Source organism: Staurois parvus, unplaced genomic scaffold (assembly GCF_062004578.1).
Source record: "Staurois parvus isolate SC_StPar_1 unplaced genomic scaffold, SC_StPar_1.0 ptg000059l, whole genome shotgun sequence".
Classification (NCBI taxonomy): Eukaryota; Metazoa; Chordata; class Amphibia; order Anura; family Ranidae; genus Staurois; species Staurois parvus.
Genome location: NW_028317855.1, coordinates 5,013,409 through 5,029,277, shown reverse-complemented (window position 1 = coordinate 5,029,277; position 15,869 = coordinate 5,013,409). Strand labels below are relative to the sequence as shown.

At 42.0% G+C, this 15,869-nt stretch overlaps 1 protein-coding gene across 2 annotated transcripts in view; it reads left to right on the top strand.

Moving 5' to 3' along the window:
- Positions 1 to 3,552: 3,552 nt before the first annotated feature.
- The window catches only part of FMN2 (formin 2), a 123,757-nt gene continuing 111,440 nt past the window's right edge, over positions 3,553 to 15,869 (top strand). Inside the window, exon 1 of one of the 2 annotated variants that reach the window (XR_016311501.1) lies at positions 3,553 to 5,064. Coding sequence is in view for 1 of the 2 variants with exons in the window: in XM_089668581.1 (XP_089524707.1) it covers positions 3,759 to 5,064 (1,306 nt within the window). In the remaining variant the exon portion in view is untranslated. The remainder of the gene's footprint in view (positions 5,065 to 15,869) is intronic. The other variant, XM_089668581.1, reaches the window with a different exon arrangement.

The following is a 15,869-nucleotide window of genomic DNA, read 5'->3' as shown; positions in this document are numbered from 1 at the left end:
GCCAGTCAGATCATTGATGATTACCCCTGCCTGGCGTGGACACCTGCTCTGCTGCTAGCAAGACCTAGAGGCACTCATGTCACTCCTGCACATCCTGTTCATACTATCAAGGTACCTTTGTCAGAGGTGTAACAGAGGCCTTCCTCATCCTATAAAAAGAATGCAGCACACCTGATTGGCAACTAGTCCTGCCCCTCCCTCTCCCAGTCTGAGTGCTGCTGTACAGGGACTGAAAGAGACTGATACCAGATTCAGAAATTGATACATGTAATCCATGAATCAATTGTATTGAGTGACAATCCAGCCATCCTATCAGTTCTGAAGAAAAAGCGGAAGCTTTAAACGCATCACCTGACTCATCCTCACATTCCTATTGGATGTTGCCTTTGGCCCGGTCTTCCGTGCGTTCCACAGTGGTTATGGCATTCCTGACTGATGGCCCATGTTTACTCCAGACCCTCGGTGCCCGGGCTCCAGTGGATACACACCAGCCCCTGCATATGTCCTTTTGGGACCCGATGAATGCCCATATGCTTACCTCAGTTGTGAGTAGTAATTTGGGTAATTTTAATAAACTTGTATTTTATACTGCCCTTAGGCTGGCGCCCCCTTGTGCTTATTTTTATGTTTCCACAGAATTTTGCTTCACCCTATGGGGAGCTGCGGCTATATAGTGCTTATTCCATGGACTCTATGGACTTTTTAATACATGTTTTCTGATATTGCAACCTTATGTTAAGGTGTTTATTGTCTTCTCTCAGTGCCAATTACCTGTGTTGTTTTTCTTGCTCATCCTATCAGGCTCTTCTCCCAGGTACGTGATACGTATCATCACATCAGCACAGGATTCCCTCCCTAGTGGCCTGTTGCAGGCTAGGTTATCGAACATTTCAGCTGCGGATGTGTTGTCTTTTTTTGAGATAGGAAGAGGTGGTCCTGTGGGTTCCAGAGGAGTTAACCCTTTGTGTGCTGATGTGAAAAAAGGCCAGGAAAAGAAAATTACAGTAAGCATCTAATAACAATATTCTGTATTATTGGCAAAACCACATAAAAACATAGAAATGTGCACTCATATAAATCAAGAATTACATCCAACACTCAAAAATATCACAATGTAACTTTAAGAGGTCTCAGCTCAAGCAGAGCACACAGGCTGTGAATTGATATCCACACTCACGGGATGACTTCGGATAAGCCGCATCCTACATGTTTCATTGTGATGACATCTTCAATTACTGTATTTTTGAGCGTCGAATGTAATACTTGTTTTATGTGAATGCACATTCTATGTTTTTATGTGGCTTTACCAATAAATGGTTTTATGCGATGAGGATTCTTCTTTCTTGTTTTCACCCATATTTTATTACAACAGAGTCATACTGAGTAGGTCTCTTGGAGGATATACTAACAGGGGCGGACTGGGACAGGGGGTAGGGTGGCAATTTCCCCCAGTTCTAATGCCACTGTGGGGAGGCCCCAAGAGACTGGACCATGGCTCCCCAGCAGCTGCAGGGCTCTGAGCTGAGAGAATCTCTCTCTCACAGCCCAGAGCCAGCACTGAAATGTTCCCCCTCTCCCCCCCCCCCACACGAACGGAAGCAAGTGAGACAGCTGTTCCTGTTCCTCCTCCTCACACCCTCTCCTCTTGTTTCTGCCTCACTCACATTCCCCCGCAGTGTTATGCTTCAGAGAAGGAGATGTTTGGATGGGAAGTTTGAAGTCCAGCAGCCAAAAGAGGAAAGGTGCAGCCTGCCGATTCATTCATCCACTATGAGTGAAGTCTCCCATCTCCTTTCTCTCTCCTGCCTCCAGGTGAGAACTCTAATGTAAGAGGGACTCTAATGTAAAGGGAGCTCTGCAGCTTTCTTTCTTTCCTTTTCCTTTCTTTTCTCTCCTTCCATCCTCTCTTACTATCATCTTAACCACTTGATCTCCGGAAGATTTTACCCCCTTCCAGGGACGGACTGACAACTCATGGGGCCCCTGGGCAATAGGGGATCATGGGGCCCCTGTGTCTTTGCCCAAACTCAAAAAAGCCTATGAAAAAGGTACCAGGGGCATCTCATGGGCCCCCCTCGGGCAGTGCCCGAGTTTCCAAATGGTCAGTCCGCCCCTGCCCCCTTCATGACCAGGCCATTTTTTGCTATTCAGTGCTGCATTACTGTAACTGGTGATTGCAAGATCATGCAACGCTGTGCCCAATCTTTGTGGTGAACATCGTAATGCAATACGCTGCACACACCTATGCCCAAAGGCTTCCTGGCAAAGAAGAGTCAAAAGTACCCGCTGCAGCCCCTGGCTGTCCAGGCCAACCCCCTCGGTGAGCTGAGAGTACCTGGAGCGGAACATCAGCCTGGCATGGGGGCTGGGAGGAGGCAGGGAAGAGGGAGAGCAGGAGGAGGACAGAGTTGCTGCACCATGGGCCTCTGGATTCTACTTGCCCCCTGGGCCAAAATTGCAAGTCAACCCCTGTATACCATTGTGATGAATTGAATATTGGGCCTATTGAATAGAGGGTCATAGGTTAGGGTGAGTCAGTCTGTGCGACTTATTCCACTTAGAATATTGAAGATTCAGAACATGGGAACACAACACTGCACAAGACACTTCTGAAGCACTTGACACTTTGTTTGCATAAGATGTGGATGTATTGATCCATTATCAGCATTTGGTGTTTAAATTATATTATTTATTGCACGTCATTTATTTATTTGATACATTTTTTTGTAAATAGGGAGAGGAAATTTGAGCTATCAATTGAGGCTTCTTGAAATAGCAGCTGCTACTTTATATCCTTTAGTGATCTGTGGCGCAGACATATATGCAGTATATACATGTTTTCATATTGATTTTCACATGTTTGATAATTGTGAGTAGCACTGCATTTATTTATATAGTTTTATTGTACCAGGTCTAATTTGGTATAATGCATTTGCAGGCCGATTTCATAAACAGTACAAACAGTAGGATGGATGTGCAGAGGGGGGTAACTCATAGCAATAAGATTTCAGCTCACGGGTATCAACTAATTTAATTGCTGGTTTGTATAGATTACTTACTTGCATGTAACCATCAATTTGTGCTGCCTTATTGTTTGTATTCTCTTTATGCTCTCTTCAGTGGTCAGAAAAAGACCAAAAATGATTGTGTCACTTTGGACCATTCAGAATTACCTATGAAAGGAACATGTAAACATTTGCTGTTATTGAATTTAAATGCAAGCTACATAATTCTGCAATAACTGTACACTTGCAGACATCTGAGATGACTCAGCATCTATTACAAAATGCTGGTTCAAAATGATTCTGTATATTATTTCTCATGCTGATGTATTCTTCTAACTCTCTGCCAAGTGCTCTAGCTTTATCATGCATTTTGATTCGTTTATTTATTGTGAGCAAGTATAAATCGTGATTGTAACATATCTGCCTGTACAATTCATTCATTAAAATAATGTGAATGCTCTGAGATTGAGGCTGCTGTAATGATGTACACAGATGAGGACCACGCAGCAATTTCATCAGGATCAGCTTCAGCTTGGAGCTGTCAGCAATGTGCAGCTGAGCACTGAGCATGTCTCTGAGGAGCAGCCTGCAAGCTGCTCATTATGCACAAAGGCAGCAGACGGAAGAGAAACACAACAGACTAAAGCATCTCTTCCTGTAGAGCAGAATGAAGAGATTTCTCTTTCTCTAAGCTCTTTCTTAATATGCTAGGGAAATGACTGACTGGCTAGAGAAGACCTATTTCTGATCAAGATGGGGAATCAGGATGGGAAGCTAAAGAAATCCTCTGGCGATGGGCAGGAGAGAATAGACTCTAGGCCTGACGATGGAGAGCATACAAAAAAAGGAGGCAGAAGGACCCTAGGAAAACGCAGCGACCACCATGGTAAGAAAAGAAGCAAGTCTGAGTCGAGATCATCCGTATTTTCCAATCTCAGGATAAGAAAGACACTAGCCAAGTCTAGAGATGGCACCTGCGATTCAAAGGAGGATGTCCTGGGGGGGCCAAATATGCAAACTGAAGAAATGGACAGTACCCTTTCTATTGCTACGAAAACTCCAGAAATTAGCATCTCAGCAGATGAAGGAGGCCTTTCTGATACAGATGCTGATAATTTTGTCTGTAAGTCCTTGACAGCAGCCGCTGCAAATGAGACACAGGAGGGACAAAAGACCAGTTCGGGATCTGACACGGATATATACAGCTTCCATTCAGCCACAGAACAAGATGATTTGCTCTCAGACATTCAGCAGGCAATTAAGATGCAGTTCTCTCAGGAAGGGTGTAGTGAAGCTGGAGAATTGTCGAAAATGTTTCAAGGACAACTCACAAGCTCTCATACTTTATTTTGGGATGTCAGTGAACAGTTCCCATCTAATAAGGAAAAATTGCCTGGTAGCCCAGAAGAAGAAGAGAAGAAAACTATAATATCAAATGGTATTAGTGGAGGAACACCTGAAAATGTCAGTAACGAAATTCCTCTGGAAAAACAGTTGCCCTATTCAGCAGATGATAGACAAACAGTACCAAAGGAAATTGATGAGGTGTCTTCCATAACTGACATGGTTTCCCCAGCTGAGATTACCAGAACATGTGACAACACAGATGGAGATACTGTGGCTCAACATTTCATAGGAAATAAATTAGATGATGTATCTGATATGACTGAGGCGAAATTTGATTTAATATCTAAAGAAAATTCTTCTGAAAAACTTTCTAGCACTCCAGAAGTCCCTCAAGAAAATTTTCTAGCTACTGAAAACAATACGGAAGTCAAAACCCATCCTGGAGGTACAACAAGCCGGTCTCCAAGTCCACAACAACCGCAGCACTTCAAAAAAGGAAAAGGTGAAGAAGACCAGATCACATCCAGCAGCTTATCAGGGATCAACAGCAAATCTGCAGACTGGACAACTGAACTAATCAAGGTGCAAACTAAAAACCTGACCAACAGAAGTTCTCCAGATATATTATTGTATGGATCAAAAAATGGTGGTGTCTCCAAGAATACTACAAATGTCCCTATGTCTTCTTTAAGCTTTCCCAATATACTTTCAGGTGAGGAAATATTAATTATCCCTTCGTTGTAAAATAATCAATGCTTCAGTTATTTCTGTCAGTTTTCATAATGCTTTTATCTTTACATGCGTTTATCTTACTGTCGTTACATAGGTATGGTTACCTGGGAATCTGAAAATATAAAACTGGCTATAAATTAAAAAAATTATTGGTTGATTTATTTTGAAGAAATAATTATACCAAAAGTTATTTTTTAACAGTTCCTAGTCTATTTTATAATTTCAAACTGTAGTGTTGGATGACCAATACATTACCAAACTTTGTTTGACACTAGGAAGACCAATGCAATTATAGCATATCTAAACCCAAGAAAAAACAATTCATAGTATTGCAGCTTACCAGTCCTTAGATGTGGTGGTTGCATTAGTCTTCTCTTTTCAAAACTTTGTTGCTTTTATGTAACTGGTTAATACTACTGTCAATTTACTCCCTGCCCTAAGTGACCACTGTACTAGCAGAACTGTCACTGTAGCACAGGGACTGTGTTAAGACATAGTACTGTGGCCATACACAGTGTGATGAAATTGAACAATCGATGCCAATTTTACAAAACGATTGAATAGAACATCAATTGAGCTGGGATAAGCAATGAGTGACAAAGAGCTATGATTTCGACTGACCCTTGTTGATTGCTTGTGCCAGAAAAAATAAACTGTACAGAGTAGACCAGTGGCTTTCTTTCACACGCTTACATGTAGAATGATTGTAAGTGATTCACAATGGCACGAAAGGCCCAAACGGTTGACCTTATACGATCTATTGTTTTTCACCACAACCGATTAATTATCGAAACCATTACTATCTGTCGTCCATTTTTGCCTTGTTTGTTCGATGTCTGATTTAATCGTTTTGCTAAATCGGACATTGATAGTGCAGTTTCAGCACCCCGGATATGGCCACCATTAGGACTACATCACACCTCCCTCTTTTCTCCATGGGAAGGGGGGGGGTTGTAGTTCATGGTAATAGCAGGGAACAATGCTAACTGATAACAGTCCAGTGGCAGAAAGCACAGGAAATTATCAGCTCACAAGATTTCTGGCTGGAAGCTATTGCTTTTTTTTTTTCTTTTGCACTTGTTGAACAGATATGATTAGACACTTTCAGTGGTATATTTAACACACCAAAATGGAGCAAGTAAGAGAAAATCATTGTTATTGCTTACTCAAATGTTTTATTTAAACTTGTGTGTGGACATCTTTATACCTTGTACACAGACCACTATGACTTGCTCTTGCAGAGCCTTGGCATCAGGCTTTCCTCTCTGAATTTAAACCATGCTACTTAAATAGACGTTTGTGCTAACCTATTTAAAGTCAGTGATGTTGGCATGATGACACATCCACTGACAGGCCTAAAAATTTGCACTGCCCCCAAAGATGAAAAAAGCTGTGTACAGTAAATGTGCACAGAGATTGTGAAGAGGGTCGTTGCTGCAGCACACTATAGACAACTATGATATATTTTCTAGCTTACACTAGTTCAGGTAGCTTTACCTATGACAAGGTTAACTCTACAGTCGAGCTGTACCTTTATATTTTGGTTGTAGATGGATATTGTAAAGTTCAGTTTCAGGTTGTTAGTGTGAATCTTATGTATACATTTTATGTGCTGCAGATTTGTTTGCAATAAAAAAAATTTCTTTCCACGGAACCCCCCCCCCCCCCCCCTCATAAACCTCCTTATCTGACTACATCAGCACCATGTGTCTTTAAAATACAAAATAAAGAAGGAAGGTTGTACATTTGTACCTCCAAAATATAATTTTCTTACAGATCTATATGATCAATAAAATATTTGAATCAAATAAGAACAATAAAACAAACCACCAATATGGGCACCCATTGAGTTTAAAGTGTCCATTTTGTGCACACTATTAAATTTCCCACTAAAAAAATATCTATTTGTAAATAAGTAATCTGCTGTCAGAAAGGACAAGCTGATTGTATAATCTGTTGCAAAAGTGCTCCAAAGAGGCCTCCAAAGAGAATAATCCACAATAGGATGACACCTTGTCTATGACTGTGAAATGAACCAACACTATTGAAGCTTTACCCAAAAATGCTGTGATGGACCATACACGCTGCTATTAAACTATTAAAATTTGATTGATGGGCTAAACATGTGCACCCAAAGCTTTTTTTCAGCTGAAACTTGGCGGAACTCAGTTCTACCTCCTTGCTCAGCACTACTATCACTTGCAAACACAGAAGTCTGGCTTTCTGTGTTTTCAAGTGACAGCTTGTCTCCCAAAGGCTCCAACAAATCTGACCTCCTGAGCAACTCCCACTGAGTGCCGGATGGGGACAAGGGGAGTGCAGGTGCTCGGGGTGCAGTGCAGATGCTGACACCCCCAGTGGCTGATCTCCCTGCAAGTGAGAGAGGCAGAGCCACCTACAGTGTGCAGGATGGTACTAGAGAAGAAGAGGGGTCAAATTGAGATGTGGAAGGGGGATTCAGAGGTAAGCAGCTGTGGAAGAGTGCTGAACTCTGCACTATGTATGTAGAACACCCCTGAACTCTGCACTCTGTGTGTAATCCCAATGAACTCTGCACTTTGTACATAATTAACTCCTGGTATTTAACCACTTTCTGCCCGGCCAATAGGAAAATGATGGCCGGGCTCTTGTCGATCGGGGTGGGTGTCATATGACGTTCTTCCCGGATCTCACCTTGTAAGTGCCCACGGGGCCACGCTGCAGCAAGATCTGTCACTGGCTGTGTACCTCGGAAATAGCCGATGACAGATCTGTGTACCGGCCAGTTGCCAGTACCATGTGACCTGCTGTGACTAATCACAGCAGGTCACATGACAGTTGTACACCATGGATGGCTTCCTTTCATGCCATCCATTGTATACAAGTATGTCTATCTGTGATTGGTCACAGTGATCACATGCACAGGCTTGGCCAATCATAGCCCATCTGTGTCATGTGATTAACCGTGGCCTATCACAGTTTATCACAACTAAAAGATCTGAATGAATCGATTTCATTCAGTTAAATGCTTGCTTATAGCAAAGAAATTCTTATCACTTCCCCAAAGTAGTACAATGTTACTATGGTAACATTATACTACTTTGGTCATAATGTAATTTGAAAAGAAAAATCTTAAAAAAGAGAAAAAATGTAATTAAAACAAAATGTAATTAACATTTTTTTAAAAAAGTATTAAATTTTTTTTATTACTGCCACCAGTCAGTGTCCCTGTTCACCACCACATCAGTTATATGATGACGCTGTACTGCACTGGTGACAGTATGTAAAAAATAAATTGTGAAATTTTTTTTCATTTCTTCATTTTCCAATAAATTATGACAAAAAAATTACAACTTCAAAAAACTCGCCATGCCTCTTGTGAAATACGCCGGACTGTCTACTTTGCAAAAAGGGGTTATTTGGGGGATATCTGTACTGTTCTGACAATTTTGGGCCTCAAGAACTTAGATTGGCTGTCAGTATGATTGATAAATTTTGAGATATATACCATAGTTTGTGAACTCTATAACTTTCCTACAGACTAAATAATAAATACTGATTTGGGTTATTTTCACCAAAGAAATGTAGCAGTATAAATATTGGCCTAAATTTATAAAGAACAATTATTTATTTGCAAACTTTTATAACAGAAACAAAGAAAAACGTGAGTTTTTTTTCAAACTTTTTTTGTTAATTTAGCAAAATATAAAAACCCCAGTGGTGATTAAATACCACCAAAAGTAAGCTCTAGATGTGTGAAGAAAATGATAAAAATTTAGTTTGGGTACAGTGTTGCATGACCGCACAATTGTCATTCAAAGTGTGAGAGCGCTGAAACCTAAAAATTGTCCTGTGCAGGAAAGGGTTAAAAAGTGCCCCATATTGAAATGGTTAATGCCCCTTTAAAACCCTCCCACTTGAAATTCTACCATCAGTATCCAAGAGCTAAGGTGTAGGGCAGTTTTAAAGTGGCTTCTGCAGATGACGGCTTATCTTTCACAATCTGTACAATCCCATAAAGCAGCCACTCCCTCTTTCTCTAGAACCGGAGTCACTAAACTTTCTAAACAAAGGGCCAGTTTACTGTCCTTCAAAGTTAAGGAGGGCCAGACTGTGGCCAGTGGAGGAAGAAAATGTCCTTATGTTAGTGGAAGTAAGAAATGCTCCATCATTGGTATCAATGGGAGGAATAGTACCCCATTATTAGTATATATATTAGTATTATTAGTGCCCTGCCATTGGTATCAGTGGAAGGAATAGAGCCCGATCATTGGTGTCAATTGAAGGAATAGTCCCCGATATTGGTGTAAGTGGGAAGAATAGTGCCCCATCATTGGCGTCAATAAGAGGAATAGTGTCCCATCATTGGTGTCAGTAGGAAGAATGGTGCCCCATTGTCAGTATCAGTGGTAGGAACTATGCCACACTGTTGCTAGCAGTGGGAGAAATAATGCCCTGAGGTCCAGATAAAAGCAAGCAAAGGGCTGCTTCTGGCCCTCGGGCCGCAGTTTGGAGACCACTACTCTAGAAGGATGCCAGAAGTGCACAAACATGATTTATGATACCTTAGAGAAACTAAGGCTGGTCATACTTTATGCAATTTTTTTGTACAGTTTTCCTCTAGGTTTACCAAAGACATATAATATGAAGTCAAACCTAAACACTTTAAATTTGTATGCAGTCAGGCAGGTTCTTGCACTACATAGTTGAAAATAAATCTGAATTAAATTGAACAAGATAATTGTATAATGTAAGGTCCCTTTCACATTCCTATTGTGGATTATTCTCTTTGGGGCCCTCTTTGGCTACCTCCAGTCCCATCTGATCCAATGCGCCAAAAACAAATGGTAGGAGGGGTCCATTCTCCTCCTTCAGGCCGGATTGGATCGGAGGGTAGTCAGGAGTAAATGCAGAGCCAGTCTGTTTACATCTGACTGCCCATAGGTTAGGATAGTGGACTGTGTCTGGTCCTCATAAGCGGAGCAGACACAGACCTGTCAACAGGCAGCTCCACTCAGCTCAGCAGGGGATCCATGAACAGATCCCCTGCTAAGCAAAACCCGGTTCTGTGAAAGAGGCCTAAGGCTGGCCATATATAATGCAATGTTTTTTCCTTCAATTACAGATTGAAGAAAAAATTGCTCGATTCCCCCACAATACTGAGCTATTGTATTCAGGGAGGTTTCCCTGTCATCAGAATACAATGATCACTGCTGGCAGCTATAGCCGCCAGCAGTGATCATACAAAAAAAACCAATAGGCTGGTTGTGCTGAAGATTATCAATAGATAAACCTTAGTACAACCAGCCCGCCCATAGATGGATCAAAATTTGTCTGGTTCCTGATTAATCGCATACATTTGCTGTATTGTTGAAGTTCCATCCAGCAATCACGTCCCCTTTTTGATGTCCAAAGGAAGTCTGACACACACATAGTAAAGAATTAGAATATACTGAATCAGGGGCGGACTGACAACTCATGGGGCCCCCGGGCAATAGGGGATCATGGGGCCCCTGTGTCCTTGTCCAAACTCAAAAAAGCCTATGAAAAAGGTACCAAGGGCATCTCATGGGGCCCCCTACTGACCCTGGGCCCTCGGGCAGTGCCCGAGTTTCCAAATGGTCAGTCCGCCCCTGTACTGAATAAATATATCAGACTGCCCAAAGTATGGCTCTCCTCTCCAGGTACGTTGGTAGACCCTGGCACCCAGGGTACATTGCCCTAGATCTTCTACTGAGTAGCCCTGGTCTCTATTGAGATATGAAGATGATACATTCTATGCTTTATACAGTTTTGAAATATGGTATAGTTTATTTACTTTAAATCCATCTATTATTTATTTTGTCATCATAATGTGACATTACTGTTTTCAGACCATTTCATTTATGCTCAGTTAAAAAGATTAATTTGTGTTAGATTTGGTCCAAAGTGGTCATGAAGTATCCTACCAGCACCTCAACATTTTAATCTGCGTGCCCCGAGATGGCCCTGATCTAATAGGACCCTAGGAGTGCCCCTATTCTACTCATGGATCTGGTAAAAAACGAACAGCCCCAAAACATGCCCAGCGTAACAACATATTGCAGAATAAGTCTGTCATAAAGCAATCCCAGGGCTCAAATGTTCCAAAAGGGTAGAAATATAATAAATCAAAATTCACTGTAGGAGAACATTAGTCCCTTCAATGATGATAGCGTAACGATCCAAGGCTGCAGTGTCAATCATTATAGGTAGTAAAACAGGAGACAATGGTGGTTCTCATCCCACGTGGTGGTGATCAATATCTTTTAAAAACCAGCTGTTTGTCCACCTCGTGGGAGTGGTTGCTGTCTGGGACTTCAATAGTGCAGCAAGTAGAGGAAGGGGGAGCGGCTGCCATACAGGATTGTGAAGGATAAACAGTCATGTGTGGATGTCTTGTTACAACTGTCCTGCAGCTTACATTTTGTATACTAATGTTTGTGGATACAGATTCATTAGTGTTGGATTATTACACAGACAAAACATCATCCCATTGTGGATTATTCTTTAGAGCTGTTTAGAGATTTGGGCCTTCAATATTATATCAAAGACATAGTCACAGTGCTGTTCAGTGCTCTATCAACTGGCTTGATGTTGTACAGAGATTGAGTATTTTTGAATATTTTTCTCCTGGCACTTTTTATTTATTTATTACAAGTATTTATATAGCGCCGGGAATTTACACATTGTACAGGTGAAACTCGAAAAATTAGAATATAGTGCAAAAGTTCATTTATTTCAGTAATGCAACTTAAAAGGTGAAGCTAATATATGAGACAGACTCATTACATGCAAAGCAAGATAGTTCAAGCATTTGTCATAATTGTGATGATTATGGCTTACAGCTCATGAAAACCCCAAATCCACAATCTCAGAAAATTAGAATATTACATGCAATTAATAAAACAAGGATTGTACATAGAACAATATCGGACCTCTGAAAAGTATAAGCATGCATATGTACTCAGTACTTGGTTTGGGCCCCTCTTGCAGCAAATACTGCGTGGCATGGAAGCTATCAGCCTGTGGCACTGCTGAGGTGTTATGGAAGACCAGGATGCTTCAATAGCGGCCTTCAGCTCTTCTACATTGTTCGGTCTCTTGTCTCTCATCTTTCTCTTAGCAATGCCCCATAGATTCTCTATGGGGTTCAGGTCAGGCGAGTTTGCTGGCCAATCAAGCACAGTAATCCCACGGTCATTGAACCAGGTTTTGCTGCTTTTGGCAGTGTGGGCAGGTGCCAAGTCCTGCTGGAAAATGAAGTCAGCATCCCCATAAAGCTCGTCTGCGGAAGGAAGCATGAAGTGCTCCAAAATCTCCTGGTAGACTGCTGCATTGACCCTGGACTTAGTGAAGCACAGTGGACCAACACCGGCAGATGACATGGCTCCCCAAATCAACACAGACTGTGGAAACTTCACACTAGACTTCAAGCATCTTGCAGTGTGTGCATCTCCATTCTTCCTCCATACTCTGGGTCCTTGGTTTCCAAATGAGCTGCAAAAGTTGCTCTCATCAGAAAAGAGGACTTTGGACCACTAAGCAACAGACCGGGTCTGTTTTTCTTTAGCCCAGGTAAGACGCTTCTTACGTTGTTTGTTGTTCAGGAGCGGCTTGACAAGGGAATACAACATTTGAAGCCCATGTCCAGGATCCGTGTGTGTGGTGGCTCTTGATGCACTGACTCCAGCCTCAGTCCACTCCTTGTGAAAGTCCCCAACACTTTTGAATGGCCTTTTCCTGACAATCCTCTCCAGGCTGCGGTCATCCCTGCTGCTTGTGCACCTTTTTCTTCCACACTTTTCCCTTCCACATAACTTTCTATTAATGTGCTTTGATACAGCACTTTGGCAACATCCAACTTCTTTTGCAATTACCTTTTGAGGCTTTCCCTCCTTATGGAGGGGGTCAATGATGGTTTTCTGCACATCTGTCAGGTCAGCAGTCTTTCCCATGATTGTGATTCCAACTGAACCAGACAGAGAAACCATTTAAAGGTTCAGGAACCCTTTGCAGGTGTTATGGCTTAATTAGCTGATTAGAGTGGGACACTTTGAGCCTAGAATATTGCACCTTTTCACAATATTCTAATTTTCTGAGATTGTGGATTTGGGGTTTTCATGAGCTGTAAGCCATAATCATCACAATTATGACACATCACAGCTTAAACTATCTTGCTTTGCATGTAATGAGTCTATCTCATATATTAGTTTCACCTTTTAAGTCGCACGATATTCTAATTTTTCGAGTTTCACCTGTACATTCACATCAGTCTCTTCCCTCAAGGAGTTTACAATCTAAGGTCCTTACCTCACATGCATACACACTTGGGTAGTTTTAAACCCACACAAGCACAGGTACAACATGTAAACACCATGCATATAGTGTCACAGTTGGGCTTCAAACCAAGGTCCCCAGTGCTACTGGAATTCTGTTGTGGTCTGTAGTTAAGTGTTAATATTACTTTAGCTAACTGTATCCAGTGGATCTGGGTTTGATTAATTTGGTCAGGCCTGTGTTCCAAGGGGCTGTGTGATTGTTTGTTTCTCCCTGTTCAACTGGAGGAGGTAATAGGAGTGGGAGCATATTAATCTGCAGCTTAATATTTATGTAGCCCCAGCCAATCCCTATGCGGCTTGGCATAGAGGATTCTAGGAGGGAGAATAAATACTTGGGAGCAAAGAGCAGCTGGGTCTTCTTCGTGCCACTGGGAGATCCACGCATGTGGGATCGTCTGCCCTCCTGGGCAATCCTGCCATGTGCTTGTTGAGTGGAGGCCCCAGCTGGAAGATTGGGAGGCCTGGAGCAACTGGTGTTGAAAGATGGCTGAGAGGGCTGTTGTCTAAGGATCTAGTCTGGTCCCAGTGGGAGAAGCTGCCTGCAGGATATTGGTAGGAGGCAACCATTGATCCAGAGGTGTTTTGTGAGTACAGACTGAGAAAGATCCTAGAGACTGAGTGCTATCATTCCTCTTGAGTGCTAGAAAGTCAGCCAGATGTTTGTTCGGAAGTTTGTCCAAAAGAGCATTGCTGATTGATTCCTAAGGAATGGGGCTGTTGCTTTGACTGTTCACCAAGGAAAACTCAACATCCTCAAAACTGCTGTACAGAACATGTCCGCTTTCTGCTACACAAGGACAGTGTTCAAAGTTCCAAGAGTTCTAACTTTCAAGAAGTAAGTTCAGCATCCTCAAAGTTTTTTATATAAAGTTATTGGAGTATCCTGCTTTTCCCCAATACCCACCCCAGTTCAACCCTAAAATAAAACAACAAAAAATCCAACACCCTAGACTGTTCCTTGAGCCAAGAGAGAAAAAACTTGCACATGTGTCTAACAGTGTAGTGATAGTGGGAAAAGACCTTGGGACCTACAAATTGCTGGACTCTATGGTGGTAGCAATTTACTAATGGAGATCTTATAGCATATGCACATACTGGAAACTTTAAAATCAATACATGTGCATGGATAGCCATGTTGTTTGAGTGAGATGTATTGTTCTTAAGTGGTGTTAATATTTCATTGAATATATTGCTCAGATAATAATACAAACTATATACAGTTGCAAGAAAAAGTATGTGAACCCCTTGGGATTACGTGGAGTTTTGCATGAATTGGGCATAAAATGTGCTCTGAACGTCATCTAAGTCACAACAATAGAAGAACACAGTCTGCTGAACATAATACTACACAAACATTAGATGTTGCCATGGTTTAATTGCACATAACATGTAAACATTCACAGTGCAGGGAGGAAAAAGTATGTGAGGCCCTAGCTTCATGACTTCTCCCAGAGCTAATTGGAGCCAGGAGTGAGCCAACCTTGACTCCAATCAGTGTGATGATATTGGATGTGTTGCTGACAGCTGTCCTGCCCTTAAAAAACACACACCTGTTTTGGGTTTACTGGTTTCAAGAAGCACTGTCTGATGTGAACCATGCCTCGCAGAAAAGAGCTCTCAGAAGACCTACGATCAAGAATTGTTGACTTGCATGAAGCTGGAAAGGGTTACAAAAGTATCTCCAAAAGCCTTGATGTTCATGTGTCCACGGTAAGACAGACTGTCTACAAATGGAGAAAGTTTAGCACTGTTGCTACTCTCCCTAGGCGCGGTCGTCCTGTAAAAATGAGTGCAAGAGCACAGCGCAGAATGCTGCATGAGGTAAAGAAGAATCCCAGAGTGTCAGCTAAAGACCTACAGAAATCTCTGGCACATGCTAACATTTTTGTTGACACATCTACAATAAGGAAAACATGAAACAAGAATGGAGTACATGGGAGGACACCACGGAGGAAGCCATTGCTGTCCAAAAAGAATATTGCAGCACGTTTGAAGTTTGCAAAAGAGCACCTGGATGTTCCACAGCACTACTGGCAAAATATACTGTGGACAGATGACACCAAGATTGAGTTGTTTGGGAAGAACACACAACACTATGTGTGGAGAAAAAAAGGCACAGCACACCAACATCAAAACCTCATCCCCACTATGAAACATGGCGGAGGGAGCATCATGGTTTGGGGCTGCTTTGCTGTCTCAGGGCCTGGACGGATTGTTGTCATTGATGGGAAAATGAATTCCAGAGTTTATCAAGACATTTTGCAGGAAAACGTACGACCATCTGTCCGCCAACTGAAGATCCGCAGAGGATGGGTGATGCAACAGGACAATGACCCAAAGCATACAAGTAATTCAACAAAACAATGGCTGCAACAGCACAGAATACGCCTTCTGGAGTGGCCCAGTCAGAGTCCTGACCTCAACCCGATTAAAATGCTGTGGGATG